The 16,833-nt window shown below is 42.2% G+C and overlaps 1 protein-coding gene across 3 annotated transcripts in view; it reads right to left on the bottom strand.

Annotated features, from left to right (window-relative positions):
* med23 (mediator complex subunit 23) overlaps positions 1–16,833 on the bottom strand; it is a 130,504-nt gene that overhangs the window by 30,610 nt on the left and 83,061 nt on the right. For all 3 annotated transcript variants that reach the window (XM_068025046.1, XM_068025047.1, XM_068025050.1), the window contains 4 exons: positions 13,934–14,150; positions 2,508–2,744; positions 1,603–1,768; positions 671–743 (listed from right to left, as the gene is read on the bottom strand). In XM_068025046.1, coding sequence (XP_067881147.1) covers positions 671–743; positions 1,603–1,768; positions 2,508–2,744; positions 13,934–14,150 — 693 coding nt within the window. The remainder of the gene's footprint in view (positions 1–670; positions 744–1,602; positions 1,769–2,507; positions 2,745–13,933; positions 14,151–16,833) is intronic.

Genomic DNA, 16,833 nt, shown 5'->3' with positions numbered 1-16,833 from the left:
TGCAGGTTGGAATGCCTGCCAGGTGGAATTTTCCAAGCTTGGTTCTTTGTGTTTTTATTTATAAAAGTAGCTCAATATTTAAATTAATTTCGAACTTCTTTGATTTGCTATGTAGGGAAACTAGTTAACCTGAGGTGGAAGAAAGTATTCCCTCTATTCTCCATTATTAACACGTCCTTTTTTCAATGTTACAATTCTTTTTCACTATTTCCAATTTATCTTGTGTTATTGCTTTTTATTGAACACTTTTCCCACCACTGCTCTACAACCGGGTGTTGTCAGGGCCTGTAGCCTTTGCTGTGACCATTACACTCAACTGTTTCTTAATATCACGTGGAGTAAATCACATTGGCTAAAGATTGCTATCTGTGATGACGGGGACCTCAGGAGGAGGCAGAGATTAATCACCCACTCCTCACTTCTGGCTGAAGATAACAATACGCCATTGGCATCATTATCATGTTACCATAAAGCCAATGGATTTTCATAGAGAAGCTCTAACCCCAGACTGTGGAGGCTTGACAGAATATCTTTTTCCACTAAAATGTTAGAAGAATCCTCACAGGTTTACTTGGTTTATAAATTAACCCTGAATTCAGGATCCACAATTCAAAGGGTCATTGACTTCAACAATTTTAATACGCACTCAGAATAAAATTTCAAAACTTACAGGTAATGCAGTTATTACAAGTCCAATTGCATTCATCCAGGCAGTAATGTTCTCTCTCGGCACCAATGGCTGACTGGAAGAAAAAAAATTACTAGTACAGAAGCAAATGACAAAAACACCAACATCAAAGCAAAATACTAGGGATGCTGGAAATCAAATTAAAACAGAAAATGCTGGAAATACTGAGCTGGTTTTGCAGCACATGTGAAGACAGAAATAGAGTTACCATTTCAGGTCGATGACCTTTCATCAGAACATCAGATCATGCTGGCAAAAACACAAACCTGCTTTTACAAATAAACCGTACAAGATTCTTGACACAATATTAACAAGGAGAAGCACCCAAAGAATCATGAGTTCTGAAGGGACTAAGTTAGAAACCCACAGTAAATTTTACACAAAATTAAGGTTTTAAACAAAGATTGATTTCCATATTATTATTCTACAAAAAAGCAGAATTTATAAACCATCTCCCACCCCCACCACACAAGACTTGATAGAAACAACTTCATAGTTGCAAAACCATACAACTTCTTTTGCATTGGAGGGTGCGACGGGAAGAGATAAAAGGAATTAATTAAAAATCTGCTGTAATGGTTGCATTGGGGTCAAGATATATTTGTGATCTTTACAATGCATAGTGCACAAGTACACGCCACGGCAGTAAAGAAAATTACACTAATTCAAACTTTCACACTTCACAGGATGGGTTGACTTTTGGTTCTCACCACCTGTAACACTGAACTAACTGACAAGTTGGCCCAGGAAGCCTGAAACTGGTGCAATCATAGAATTCATTCAAATCACATTTTAGCAAAATATTTTTCCCTTGCATTATGCAAAATGTAATTGATTTGCATATTAAAACTAAATCATTCCTTCAAATCCATTCTTGTCCAAGCTGAATAAAGTTAATTGCTGAATGAAGTTACCTCTTAAGTACGACATTAAGAAGTGCATTGCCTACTTCCTTCCCTGGAACAGACAATGCCATAAGTTCCACACAGGTTACATGAAGGGCATGTGCTGCTGGGTTGGGAAATTCATTGAATCTCCAGTCACAGTTTGGAAACGGACCAGGTGATTTTCCTGCCATAGGTGGTGTATTGGATTAAGGGAAATATTACTTCATTTGCAACAGTGAATTAACCTTTCCACAAGCACAAGGCAAAATAAAATGTAGACTATGCAGAGCCATACCCAAGTACATGGATTGAAAAACAAATTCTGACATAGTAAACATTTACACAATATTTAAAATAATTCTACTAATATGGTTAATACTTATATATATTATAAAAAAAGAGTAAAATAAGTGCTTCCTTGGTCCCTGCTCAAGTGGCATTATAGAAGATCACAAACTTCAGCAAAATAAAGAACTATATTTTCATTCCCAATAATGAAACTGTGTCTTAATAGGCAGATATAGCAATTATATCAGTAGCAGCTGAACCAACTTAGATACTACACAAGTGCATAAACTACAAATAAAACACTGCAATCAGCTGGAACTATCAATGCCTGTTTTAAAGTTTCTTGACTACTTTCTATACACTTGGGCACTTCTCTTCAAAAAATTCTGCAAGTAGCAATGAATTACTTCACAGCAGTAGTAACTACTAAAGTTTCATATGACAATCATCAAAATCCTTGCAATCTCTGGAAGAAACCTTTAGATTACATTTTTAACAAATTTTCAATCCGATTTGTTTCCTGTATAATCAACATTTTTATTGCGATTCATATATACTCTGATGAAATTATGTTAATTACATAAGCCTTTTTGTGGTATTCACTTGCGCCGCAAGACAAACTAGCTAGCTCAGAGGAAGGATATTCTCCACTAATCGACCGATTAACTTGCAGTAGTAAGTGTCGTCAGGAACCCATGGATTATCTTCTCGTGCATTCATGGCAGATTTCAGATAGGTTTCACTTAAACACCAGCCCGGTGGTCGGTTATCTTTTAGAGAGCCAATCACTGCATGAACAAGTTTGCGTTTAAGATTTGTGCGATCTCGCAGATGTCTCTCATAGTAATGAAGAGTGTTGTACAGGTAGGTCACAGGCCGGTCTACAATGGAAGCAAAAATTTATTTTTTCGATTGTCTGAAGAATATATGTCTGTCATGCTACATTTTAGTGAACTTTAAGTAAAAATAAAATCCACATATTTTTCAAAACAAAAATGCAAACACTCCCCACAATCAGGAGTGTAATAATATTTGCACAGATAACACCAGTACCACTCCTCGGCTGATTGTCCATTTAAGCATGTTCAAAGACTTGTTGCGTGGAGAGACTAGAAAAGCTGGGATTGTTCTCCTCAAAGCAGGGCAAGTTAAGGGGAGATTTGCTAGAGGTGTTCAAAATCATGAAAGGTTTAGATAGAGTAAAAAAAGAGAAACTGCAGGGACTGAAGGGTGGGTAAACAGAGGACACAGATTTAAGGTGATTGGCAAAAGAACCAGAGATGACATGAGGAAAACATTTTTATGCAGTGAGCTTTGATGATTTGGAATGCACTGTCTGGAAGGGTGGTAGAAGCAGATTTTTAAAAATATTTTTTCGTGGAATGTGGGTGTTGCTGGCTAGACCAGCATTTATTGCTCATCCCTAATTGCCTTTGAGATGTGGTGGTGAGCTGCCTTCTTAAACCACTGCAGTCTTTGGGATATAGGTACACCAACAGTGCTGTTAGGAAGGGAGTTCTAGGATTTTGACTCAGCGACAGTGAAGGAACGGCGATATAGTTGCAAGTCAGGAAGGTGCATGGCTTGGAGGGCAAGTGCAGGTGGTGGTGCAGATTCAACAATAACTTTCAAAAAGGAATTGAATAAATACTTGAAGGGGAAAAAAATGACAGGGCTATGGGGAAAAGAGCAAGGAGTGGGACTAAGTGGATAGCTCTTCAAAGAGCAGACACAGACACAAGGGATCAAACGGTCTCCTTCTGTACTGTATTATTGCTTGATTTTATAAAGGATCAGGTAGTCAATCTTTTCCTCTCGGAGAAAACCTGAATATTAGAACTCAGAACAACAATACTTAAATACTGCACTTCTACTGTGAAAGGCAGGCTCTCACATATCCTATTCATTTTGAGCATGGTCCTGGGTTGGGGTTTGAAACAGTTTCGAGATCACTGTGTGGTGTGGACAATCAAGTATATTCATCTCAAATGCCCTCTTTACCTTTGCCCACTCCATCTTTCAAAATCTCTACTTGATGCAGGAATCTAAGCCACTGCCCCCTCTCCCATAAAGCCTCAACATATCCATCACTCCATCCTTCCCAAGGTCTACCGACTATGCTCCGCTGATTCAACATTAGAAGCTTGTTGCTTAGCAATCTTCTCTGGCAGCAGGTCCCAGTGTGCATCCTTCACTTTTCTGATTTACCCAACTCTCTTCTGAAAGTTGTTGCGACATCTGCTTCCACCAACCAGGCAATGCATTCCAGATCATGACGCTGGGAATTTTTTTTTTTAAACTCGTGTTATTTGGGAGGGGTGGAGGGGCAATTTTAACACCCAAAACAAATAGGTTTGGGTCAGGTGGAAGGTTAAACTGATAAAAATGTCAAACTTGACCCAAATCTGCCTACTTCCGGTTTTAATGGTGAAGGGACGAGTGACCAATCAGCTCTCAGGGTGACTCCATTGGTAAAACCTATTAAGGAGGCTGCATGCCTTCATTTCAAAGTGATTTCTATTTTTCACCCATGGAGCTCAGTTTTCTCTGGCCTTGGGAAACCTGGCAGATAAAGGGAGGCAAGAGTGGCTGGATCCATATTTGTCTTTACAGCATGGTTTGTGGTCCAGGAGCAGCAGGAGTACTTCCTCCAGGCCAAACCAGCTACCCAGTAAACCTATCCCATGATCTGTCCATCCACAATCACTGACTCCCGATTCTCTCCCACACCCAGCAATCACCAACACCCGCCCTCACCACGATCTCTCTGCTTTCTCGTTGCAGCAAATTTTTCCTTTCTAAGTATTTATTCAGTGCCTTTTTAAAAATTATTAAATCTACTTCCACCACATGCCTTGTAATTTTTTTCCCTATGTTCTCCCCTGCAAAACACTCAACCTATAACTTAGAGATGCCATAAAATGTTGCTCCTACAGTGATATTTGACTTTGTCACGCACACCAGAAATGTGATGACAGAACAGTCATGGACTAACTCTGAAGAGTTTTGAAAAACGGACTTTGTCTTTTAAAAAAAGAACCTTTATTAAAAAAGTGAACAATGGTCCAAAATGGCCACCGAAATATTCAAAGTGTCTGACAAACACAAAGGACAAATCTTCAAAGCTAAGAGGTGTCAACTGAACCCATCCTGCACCTATCCTAAAACATTCCAGAGTTGAATGTCTTCTTCTTAAGCAAAGAAGGTGTGAAGTAACCACGTCCCGGGCCATTGTGCGATCACCATGGGTAGGAGACGACAGCATCTTCTAACAGGAGATGAGAGATAACATCTTCACCTTAAAAAGACAGCCAGAGGGACAGTGAAAGAGAGAGAGAAAGAAGGAGCGAGAGAGCGCGAACACAAGAGCAACATCCTAACAGCTTGTGTTCCAGCCAAGCCAGAAAACACATGCCCTGCTGCAGAATCCTACATCTACATTATACAGCAGTGAGAGCTAGAAGTAACCCACCATCTTCAACGGAACCTTCAATCAACAGAGAAATCATCTCAGGCCTGCATCCATCGAGAACTTTATTTCCAAGAGAATTCAACAGGTTTATCGTAAACTTTCCCTCCACTAAAAAACACCTTCCTTTTCCCCTTCCCTATCTGTCTCTTCTGGTGCGTGTGCGTGCGAATAGATGCAGTTACGACAACTTCTGGATACAGCGAATTGATCAATAAACAATTGACTTTTTTAAAACCTACAAGAAAACCTGTCGCTGTCTGTTTATTTGAAAAATAAAATACCAAGCGGCTAAACTCTAACACAAATACACTTGCTGCAGTCAGGTCGGGAGTTGAACAGTAGGAACCACCCATGTTGCACCATGTGGTGGTAACAAATTGGGGGCTCAGCTGGGATGAACCGCCAGACAAAGAGGGGGTTTGGAAAACAGAAGGAAAATTGACCTATATAACTGTGGAAAAATAAACAAGTTTTCTTGTATTCTTCTGTTTTTTCTCTACGGTGCTACAAACAAATGAGATGGTCACATTTAATGCTAAGGAGTTTGTAGAGCAGGGAGAGATATCCCATGATAAGTTAAACAAATTAAGTGTTGAAGATTTAAAAAGCTTAGCTACAGGGGTGGGAATCACTTTCAGACAAAAAAAAGCAGTCTAGCCAACCATTTTAAACTTACCCCTGAGCCAGAAGATGACAGCGTGGAATCACTATCTCAAAGAACATCTCCAGTTAGAATTTAGTTGAAAAGGGAAGAGATGCAATTTCAGAAGGAAAAAGTGGAAAGGGAGATGCAAAGAGAGAAGCAGCAAGAAGGTTTGTGTTACAGAGACTGCAAACCCAAAATGGAAATGCTGCCAGCCACTCAAACCTTATTCCCAATTCAGAGCAAATCTTTGATGTGCTGAGACACTCAAGACTAGTGCCAAAATTTAATGAGAAAGTTGAGTCATATTTTATCTCATTTGAGAAAATAGCTACTAGGCTAAAATGTCAGAAAGAATTTTGGACCCTCCTCTTACAAGGCAAATTTGCTGACAGGGCTCGTGAAGCTTTTTCCGTTATCAGAAGCAAGTTCCTCGGATTATGAACAAACTAAAACTGCAAGTCTAAATGCATATGAGCTGGTACCGGAAGCATATAGACGGAAGTTTCAACATATCCAGAAAAGACCACAGACTTACATTGAAATTCAAAATAATTAAACATATGGCTTTTGATTGCTGGATATGATCTCTCAAACTAGAACCCTCATATGAAAATTTGAGGCAAGTGATGTTGCTGGAAGAATTCAAAAATAGCATCCCAAGTAGTATAACACACAAAGAACAACAAAGAATTCACAGGGTGAGAGAAGCCACCACCATGGCAGATGACTTTGAACTCACACATAAACCCTTCACTCAGGGAAAAGCCTTTCATGATAATTCCCAGAGGTTCGGAAAGGGCAGAAAGTGGGAAAGTGATAATAGATGGAGTGTTACCGACAGGGAAACAAAAGGTGAGCACACAAGGCCACCACCAGAAAGGAAAGAAAATGCAGAGGGCAGGAATGCATACCACAGACCTGCGTATTCCCATTGCAGCAAAACAGAACATGTCAAAACTGACTGCTGGAAGTTAAAGGGAAAGCCCATTAATCTAGTAGGAGTACACAAGGTTAACAAAGAAAAGGGTGACCCGGCAGACCTGACTGTGACCCTAACCGTGGTAAAGAACTCCACGAAGAACACTGCCGTACAGGAGAGGTAGAGAAACATTTTGAAGGCTATCAGGATTTTGTTTTAAAATGAATGGCGTCTCCTCTAGTGAGGCAAGTAAACCCACTGTCCTGCTTCAAGATACCAGGGCCATTCAAGCCCTTATGGTGGGTAAAGGAATGACCTTCCCACCAGACAGCTCGCTAAAAGCAAAGGTTCTGGTAAAAGGGATTGGAGGAGGACACATCTGTACCCCTGTATCGGGCCCACTTGCAGTGCGACCTTGTTTCTAGGCCAATTACTGTAGGGATTGTCCCTGGTCTAACTGTGGCTGGCATAGACTTGCTACTCGGCAATGATTTGGCTGGAGGTAAGATGGTCACAGCCCCAGTGATATACCAGCCAAATGAGGCCAAGAAAACAGAACAAATACTGGAGGAAGTCCCTGGAATCTTTCCTGCCTGTGTAATAACAAGAGCCATGGCCAAGCAAGCTCCACCAGAGAGCCGAACCAGAAAATTAGCTTGATGACTCAGAGGTCTGTCTGGCTGAAACTTTATTCGGAGATTCAGGGGAAGTATATGACAGACCCTCCATAACTGAAGCCCAAAAAGCAGACCATGATTTTAAAAAAAACAGACAGCTTATTCTGAGGCAGACGCAGAGAAGATGCCTGAGTGATACTATTTAAAAAATGAAATTTTAGTGAGGAAATGGAGACCCCCACAGTGACCCGCAGGAGGGGGAGTGGACAGTAGCTCACCAAATTGCAGTTCCCCCCTAAATATCGCAGACAGATTCTGCGAATTGCCCATGAAATCCCTATGGCTGGGCATGTGTATCCGAAAGACCCAAGTCCGAATTAGCTGACACTTTAACTGGCCACAACGCCACAAGGATGTGGTTAAATTCTGCCATACCTGCCAGATTATTGGGAAACCCCAACCTACCATTAAACCTGCACCGCTGATACCCATTCTTATTTTTGAAGAACCTTTCAGTAGAGTTCTAATCGACTGCATAGGACCCTTACCCAAAACCAAGACAGGTCATCAGTACCTGTTAACTATCATGGATATGGTCACCAGATTCCCAGAGGGGAGGCAGTGGCTGAGGGGCATTGTCACTGGACTAGTAACCCAGAGACCCAGGGTATGGCTTTGGGAACATGGGTTCAAATTCCATCACAGAAGGTGGAATTTGAATTCAATTAATAAAAAATCTGGAATTAAAAAGCTAATGATGGCCATGAAACCATTGTCGATTGTTGTAAAAACCCATCTGGTTCACTAAAGTCTTTAGGCAATTAAATCTACTGTCCTTACCTGGTCTGGCCTACATGTGACTCCAGACCAATAGCAATGTGGTTGACTCGTACATGCCCTATGAAACGGCCTAGCAAGCCACTCAGTTGTATCTAACCGCTAAGAAGTCAATAAAAAGGAATGAAACCGGATAGACCGCCCGGCACTGACCAAGGCACTGGAATTGACAACGGCAAATCCAGCCCTGTCGACCCTGCAAAGTCCTCCTTACTAACATCTGGGGGCTTGTACCAAAGCTGGGAGAGCAACAGCCTGACAGAGTCATACTCATGGAATCATACCTTACAATGTCCCAGACACTGTCATCACTATCCCCGGATATGTCCTGTCCCACCAGCAGGACAGACCCAGCAGAGGTGGCGGCACATTGGTATACAGTAGGGAAGGAGTTGCTTCGGGAGTCCTCAACATCGACTCTGGATCCCATGAAGTCACATGGCATCAGGTCAAACATGGGCAAGGAAGACCTCCTGCGGATTACCATCTACTGCCCTCCCTCAGCTGATGAGTCTGTACTCCTCCATGTTGAACACCACTTGGAGGAAGCACTGAGGGTGGTAAGGGCGCAGAATGTACTCTGGGTGGGGGACTTCAATGTCCATCACCAAGAGTGGCTCGGAAGCACCACTACTGACCGAGCTGGCCGAGTCCCAAAGGACATAGCTGCTAGACTGGGTCTGCAGCAGGTGGTGAGGGAACCAACCAGAGGGAAAAACATACTTGACCTCGACCTCATCATTCTGCCTGCCGCAGATGCATCTGTCTATGACAGTACTGCTAGGAGTGACCACCGCACTGTCCTTGCAGAGACGAAGTCCCGCCTTCACATTGAGGATACCATCCATCGTGTTGTGTGGCACTATCACCATGCTAAATGGGACAGATTTCGAACAGATCTAGCAATGCAAAGCTGGGCATCCATGAGGCGCTGTGGTCCATCAGCAGCAGCAGAATTGTATTCATCCCCAATCTGTGACCTCATGGTCAGGCATGTCCCCCACTCTACCATTACCATCAAGCCAGGAGACCAACCATGGTTCAATGAAGAGTGCAGGAGGGCATGCCAGGAGCAGCACCAGCCATACCTCAAAATGAGGTGTCAACCTGGTGAAGCTACAACACAGGACTACTTGCATGCCAAACTGCGTGAGCAGCATGCGATAGACAGAGCTAAGTGATCCCATAACCAACGGATCAGATCTAAGCTCTGCAATCCTGCCACATCCAGCTGTGAATGGTGGCGGACAATTAAACAACTAACTGGAGGAGGTGGTTCCACAAATACCCCATCCTCAATGATGGGGGATCCCAGCACATCACTGTGAAAGATGAGGCAGTCCCGCCTCACGGATGCCCAGTTTTGCATTGCTAGATCTGTTCGAAATCTATCCCATTTAGCACGGTGATAGTGCCACACAACACGGTGGACAGTACTGTCATGGACAGATGCATCTGCGGCAGGCAGATTGGTGAGGACGAGATCAAATATGTTTTTCCCTCTGGTTGGTTCCCTCACCAACTAGAAGGGCAAGGGCAGCAAATGCATGGGAACACCACCGCCTGCAAGATCCCCTCCAAGTCACACACCATCCTGACTTGGAACTATATTGGCGTTCCTTTACTGCCGCTGGGTCAAAATCCTGGAACTCCCTTCCGAACAGCACTATGGGTGTGCCTACCTCACATGGACTGCAGCGATTCATGAAGGCAGCTCACCACCACCTTCTCAAGGGCAATTAGGGACGGGAAATAAGTGCTGGCCTAGCCAGCGACGCCCACATCCATGAATGAATTTAAAAAAAAATACCCTTGAGGAAAATTAACTACCAAAGCCCTAGTCGAGGGGTTAATCCAGTTTTTCACCAGATACCGATTCTCCAGAGATATACAGTCCGATCAGGGAGCCAATTGCATATCCCAAATGTTCCAGGAGGTCATACAAAGCCTTGGTATATGCAATTGAAATCCTCTGCGTATCCCACACAATCACAAGGGGCTCTGGAACTGTACCACCAGACCCTAAAAACTATGCTCCAAGCATACTGTAGTGAATAATCCTACGACCTGGACAAAGGAGTAATTTTCTTGCTATTTGTTACCAGGGATTTCCCCAATGAATCTACAGGTTTTACTCCCTTCAAATTGATATTTGGACATGAGGTGAGAGGCCCCCTAAAATTGATCAAGGAAAAGATCCTAGATCAAAGGGAGGAAACCTTGACACTAAACTATGTGACCACCTTACGGGGGAGACTTTCCCAGGCCTGTGCAGCAGCAAAGGAGCACCTCAAAACCTCTCAGAAAAAAAATGAAATGGCAGGCAGATAAGAAAGCTGCAGTCTGTGAGTTTAAACTAAGTTCTGGTGCTGCTACCCATGCCGGGCGAACCTTTAAAGGCCAGGTTTAGTGGCTCATATAGTGTCGGGGAAAAAGATGAATAAGGTAAACTATCTAATTAACACTCCTGACAGAAAGAAAAAACAAAGACTGTGTCATATTAACATGTTGAAAAGATACTACAGTTGGGAACTGCACGGGTCAGTAAGTGTGTGTCAGGCAGTAAAAGTGATCGGGGAAGAGAATAGTGGGAGGACAAACTGGACGAGGACAAGAACGCTGACAACTCTAAAACTGAACCCCTACCACCAAATTTGAAAACACCAAACTTTTAAAGGCCTTATATACAATGCCGGACTATCTCTGAACAACTGAGACAGGACCTAATCACATTATTAAAGGAGTTCAAGGAAGTCAGCAGGGACAACCCTTTAACAGTGCACCATGCAGAGGTAGGAAAGACCCCACGAATAAAACAGAACCCCCAATGATTGAACCCAAATAAGCTAGCTCAGGTCTGGCAGGAAATCCAGTACATGCTGGAAAATGATTTAATGAAACCCAGACAGAGTAGCTGGAGCTCTCTCATAGTATTAGTTCCCAAACTGGACGGTTCAACCAGGCTCTGTATTGATTACTGCAAGGTCAATGCAGTTGCAAAAACAGATTCCTATCCAATCCCCTGTATCGAAGACGGCATAGATCTGGTAGGCAATTCCACCTTCATCAGCAAAATAGACTTATTAAAAGGATACTGGCAAATACCAATGACCCAACAGGCAAAGGAAATCTTCGCCTCTGTCACCCCCAATGGCTTATTTCAGTGCAAAGTCTGAAAAATGCCCCAATCACATTCTAAAGGTTAATGAATCAAGTGATAACTAGTCTAAATGACTGTTGTTTTCATTGACAACCTGCTAGTTTTCAGCCAAGCCTGGGAAGACCATTTAAATCATTTACAGACACTCTTCAAAAGCCTACAGAGTGCTCACTTGGTGGCCAACTTGGCAATAAGTGAATTTGTCAAAGCCAAAGTCACTTATTTAGGCCACATTGTGGGTCAAGGTCAAGTGTTGCCAAGGACAGCAAAAGTGCAGGCCCTGGCAGATTTCCCCATTCCAAAAACTGAGAAGGAAATCATGCGCTTCTTAGGAATGAAATTTGTTCCCAATTTCAGCATTTTAGCAGCTTCCCTGGCAGACTTGCAGTGCAAAAGTGGTCTGGTTAGAGCCATGTCAGTTAGCATTCGAAAAGTTGAAGGCAATTCTACAAACCATACTGTATTGGCAGCCCTGAATTTCAATGAACCTTTTAAAATGGTAATTGACGCCAGTGATGTTGGAGTAGGCGCCATTCTATTCCAGGATGATGATTCATGTTTGAAAAGACCAATTGGTTATTTCTCAAAAAAACTGAACACACACCAAAAGAAATATTCCACTATAAAAAAAGCAGTAGGGCTTCTCTTAGCTCTTCAACATTTTGAAGTCTATGCCACGGGCACAAAGAGATTCAAATTCACACAGATCATAATCCACTCACCTTCCTGGAAAAATTCAAAGCAAAAAAACACCAGGCTTTTTCGATGGAGTTTAATCCTCTAACCATTCAACATAAAAATTTCATACATAGCAGGAAAAGACAATGTCCTAGCCAGCGCACAGTCCAGAATGTAAAGAACACTGTGCAAATCAAATTGATAACAGGCTCAGGGCTGGAAGCCAGAAGAGTGAACGAAATCAATGTGTAAAGTGGTATGACCCTAAACTGTCTTACTGTTTCTGTTTTCCCCTTCCAAACCCAAACCCCCCCCCCACCCCCCCAAAAAAAATGAAATTCAAGGAATTTATTGGTTGGACCGTCAAGTTTGGGAACTAATACTAGGAGAGAGCTCCAGCTACTCTGTCTGGGTTTCATTAAATCATTTTAAATTCAAGGAATTTCATTTTTTCCCTTTTGGGGGAGGTGTCTCGCACGCTGGAAGTGCAATGATACAACAACTGTGGACTAACTGACTAAAAACTGACTTTGTCTTTAAAAAAAAACCTTGATTTTAATAAGTGAACAATTGTCCAAAATGGCCACCATAGAAAAAGGAATTGGCCTTTTATGTACTCAAGCTGTCTAACAAAGACAAAGGACAAATCTTCAAAGCCAAGAGGAGTCGGCTGAACCCATCCTGCACCTATCCTAAAATATTCCAGAATTGAATGTCTTCTTCTGAAACAAAGGAGGTGTGAAGTAGCCACATCCTGAGTCATTGTGCGATCACCGTGGGGAAGAGACTAGTGTCTCCTAACAGGAGGTTAGAGATAACAGCTTTACCTTAAAAAAAGACTATCAGTGAGAGACAGAGAGAGAGCGAGAGCAACATCCTAACAGCTTGTGCTCTAGCCAAGCCAGAAAGCACATGCCCTGCTGCAGAATCCTACATTTACACTAAACAGCAGTGAGAGCTAGAAGTAACCCACCGTCTGCAATGGAACCTTCAATCAAAAGGGAGATCTACCATCATTTCAGGCCTGCATCCATCAAGAACTTGCTTTCCAAAAGAATTCAACAGGTTTATCGTAACCTTCCCCCACCGTCCCCGCCCACCCCCCCCCCCACAACTAAAAGTCACCTTCCTTTTTCTATTCTCTATCTGTCTCTTTTGTGTGGTGTGTGTGCGTGCAAGTGAATGCTTTAGTGGATGTGGTTGTAACAATTTTTGGATAAGGCATATTGATCAATAAATAATTGACTTTCTGCTTTTTAAAATCTGCAAGAAAACCGGTCCCTGTCTGTGTGCTAAACTCTAATACAAATACACTTGCTGCGGTCAGGTGGGGAGTTGAACAGTGGGAACTACCCATGTCGCACCACGTAGCCATAACAACATGTAATATCTTTCCAGTAAGGGCAATATTTTCTGAGATTCTGCACCACCGACCGTGTCTCATGCACAGCAAGTGGCTCATCAGAAGAAGCATAGGTGCTGCACTTGCATTTTCCAATAGGTTATCCTGCTGGTTTTGCAGGGTCTTGAAAATTCTATCTTACATTCACTGATGTGCTTAAAAATGTGAGCAACCTTCATGTGAAGAATAACATGGAGTTCACCAGCCACACAAAGAAACAAGACTAAAATTGGACTAGCTAGAAAAGCTTAGTTACACAAATAATAATACATTTATCTGGTTAAGGCACAAATAAAAGAGACAATATCGATTGAATATTCTGGAACACATAGAACCTACCATGAAACTTATACAGGCCTCCTAGGTGATCAAGAAGTGTTTCCAAAGATTTTGAAACTGGGAGTAATTCTAAAAATCTGTGGATTACAATATCAAACACTGGCAAAAATCGAAGGCAGACATTTCCAAAATAAATAGGGAGATATTGAGGTTGGATCTGCACGGGGGGATTAACCTGTTCAGCCAAGCCCTCGAAATACAGCTTTTCAGGATATTTCTGAAAGAGATAAACAGCAAATAATTGACAGCCTTCAGGCAATCGATGTCAAAATGGAGTCTATACCTACACAAAATTCCTGTAAACATTTTGCACTTCTAATTCCAAACTTTTTAAAAATTAGCAGCACAACCTTATTTTCAAGAGCAACAGTTTATGTGAAAAGGTTAGTTTTCAATAATGATTGTTAACATATGGGCATCAAACCTTTTAAACCAAATTTTTTAATGATTTATTAAATAGCCACTGCACAGAATATGATGAGCTTTCAGGCCACTATACCTCACTTATCATGCCAAATCTGTATGCTTTACAAAAGAAGATTATCGTTTTCAAACACAATCAAAACAAAAATGAGCTCTGTCTTGAACGAAAACTCAGAACGACCTTCTCTTCCAAGTGAAGGATTGCCATGTCAGCCTTGTAAGCCAAAGGTTTCTCTTATTCCTTTCCAAACTTGACTCTAGTGCCCTATCTTCATTTCTATATAAAATACCAGACCTTTCAAATTTATATGCTGAAGGACTGCATTCATCCAGTGGGTACACAGCTGGTCCCCTTGACTGTCACCCAGAACAGTAAGCCTCACCAACAATTTGGACAGAATCACTCTGCGTGAACACTGCAGTCTTAACTTCAGACAGTTATCTTAAAATATTTTACAATGGCAATCAATGGCTACCTCATATCTGGCTACAGTACTGTCCAATGGTTATTGATATTTTTCTATGTAATTAAAACAGAATCTGTAAATGGTCTGCAACTGAATTAATGGATCCGAACACTGGTAGATGGCAAGATGAAGTTGATGAAACAGCTGACTACTTGAAATGCATTACGCCCAAGATATCTTATTCTGGTATCTAATTTAATTGGAATGAGGGAAGAAAAATGACATTACTTGTGCTTCACTACAACTGGACCAGGGTTAAATATTAAACACATTAGCATCAGAGCTGAGACGGAGAGCATAGGATAACATCGAAGGTGCTATCAAGCAACATTTACTCACCAATAACCTACTCACTAACGCTCAGTTTGGGTTCTGCCAGGACCACACAGCTCCAGATCGCATTAGAGCCTTGGTCTAAACATGGACAAAGGAGCTGAATTCCAGAGGTGTGGTGAGAGTGATTGCCCTTGATATCAAGGCAGCATTTGACTGAGTGTGGTATCAAGGAGTCCTAGTAAAACTTGAAATTAGTGGGTATCAGGAAGAAAACTCTTGGTTGGTTGGAGCCACACCTAGTATAAAGGAAGATGGTTGTGGTTGTTGGAGGCCAATCATCTCAGTCCCAGGACATCGCTGCAGGAGTTCCTCAGGATAGTGTCCAAAGCCCAAGCATCTTCAGCTGCTTCATCAATGACCCTCCCTTCTTCATAAGATCAAAAGTGGGGATGTTCATTGGTGATTGCAGAATGTTCAGTTCCATTCATAACTGTGCAGATAATGAAGCGGTCCCTGCCCACATGCAAGACCTGGACAACATTCAGGCTTGGGTTGATAAATGGTAAGTTACATTCAGGCCACACAAGTGCCAGTTAATGACCTTCTCAAACAAGAGACAGTCTAACCACACTCCCCATGACATTCACGGCATTACCACTGCTGAATCCCCATCGACATTCTGGGGGTCACTATTGTTTTGACCAGGTGCGAAAGGTGTCTGGGGTCTGTTACTATCTTCACCTGGTCTTATTGTAACAGGGTTTTATTTTTAAGTACACTGTGTTTTGAGCTCCCCTTTTTGTGAATCCTTGTTCACAGCTTTCCAATTATAAGGCAAAGAAACCAACATACCAGGGTTTCTCAGGTTTAAAGAAGAAAAGTGAAATTTATTAAAACTTAAACTTAAACTCTAATACGGTTGACGCCTACAGATATATGACACGCCCACGCTAGCATGCGCACGCGATATACACATGAAAATAGGGACAGAAAAGAGAGTAAAATATAGTAGAGAGGGGTTTGAGGCAATATCAGAAGAATTAACTTGTTCACTGTGCTTCAAGCTCATTTGATTGTAGGTAGTCTTGCTATTCATCGGGGCCCAGTGTTCTTCTTAAACCTTGTTCATGTAGGAGACTTTTCGTAGACTTGTTCACATAGGAGGCAGGCTGGACTGGAAAGGAGGTTCTATTCCAAATGGGAGCACACGACTTTGAGTTCAAATCCTCTGTTGGAAGTTCAAATTCAAAACCTCCAACAGTCAGTCAGTCATGTGACCAAAACTGGTCTGGCTACTTCTTCTGTGTATTGGGGAAGCAATGACTGGGTCCCCATTTTTCCTACACTGTCAGTTACTATGCAAACGTCTTTCCAGTCAGGGGCTTGCAATTTTAAGTTTTAATGTTCATGTGGTAAAATCATGTGTGCCTCAGTCTTGGCAGGTGGGGAGGGGTGGGGTTTGCCTGACACTATTGATCAGAAACTTAAATGGACCAGCCACATAAATACTGTGGCTATGGAGAGCAGAGCAGAGGCTGGGAATTTTGCAGTGAGTAACTTTCTCCTGACTTTCCAAAGCTTGTCCACCATCTCCAAGGCATGTTAGGAGTATGACAGAATACTCCCCATTTGCCTGGATGAGTGCAGCTGCAACAACACTCAAGAAGCACAGCACCATGATAGGCACCCCCATCCATCACCCGAATCATAGGAACAGGAGTACGCTATTCAGTC

Source organism: Heterodontus francisci, chromosome 3 (genome assembly GCF_036365525.1).
Source record: "Heterodontus francisci isolate sHetFra1 chromosome 3, sHetFra1.hap1, whole genome shotgun sequence".
NCBI classification, from domain to species: Eukaryota; Metazoa; Chordata; class Chondrichthyes; order Heterodontiformes; family Heterodontidae; genus Heterodontus; species Heterodontus francisci.
This window is presented reverse-complemented; position numbering and strand designations above follow the sequence as displayed.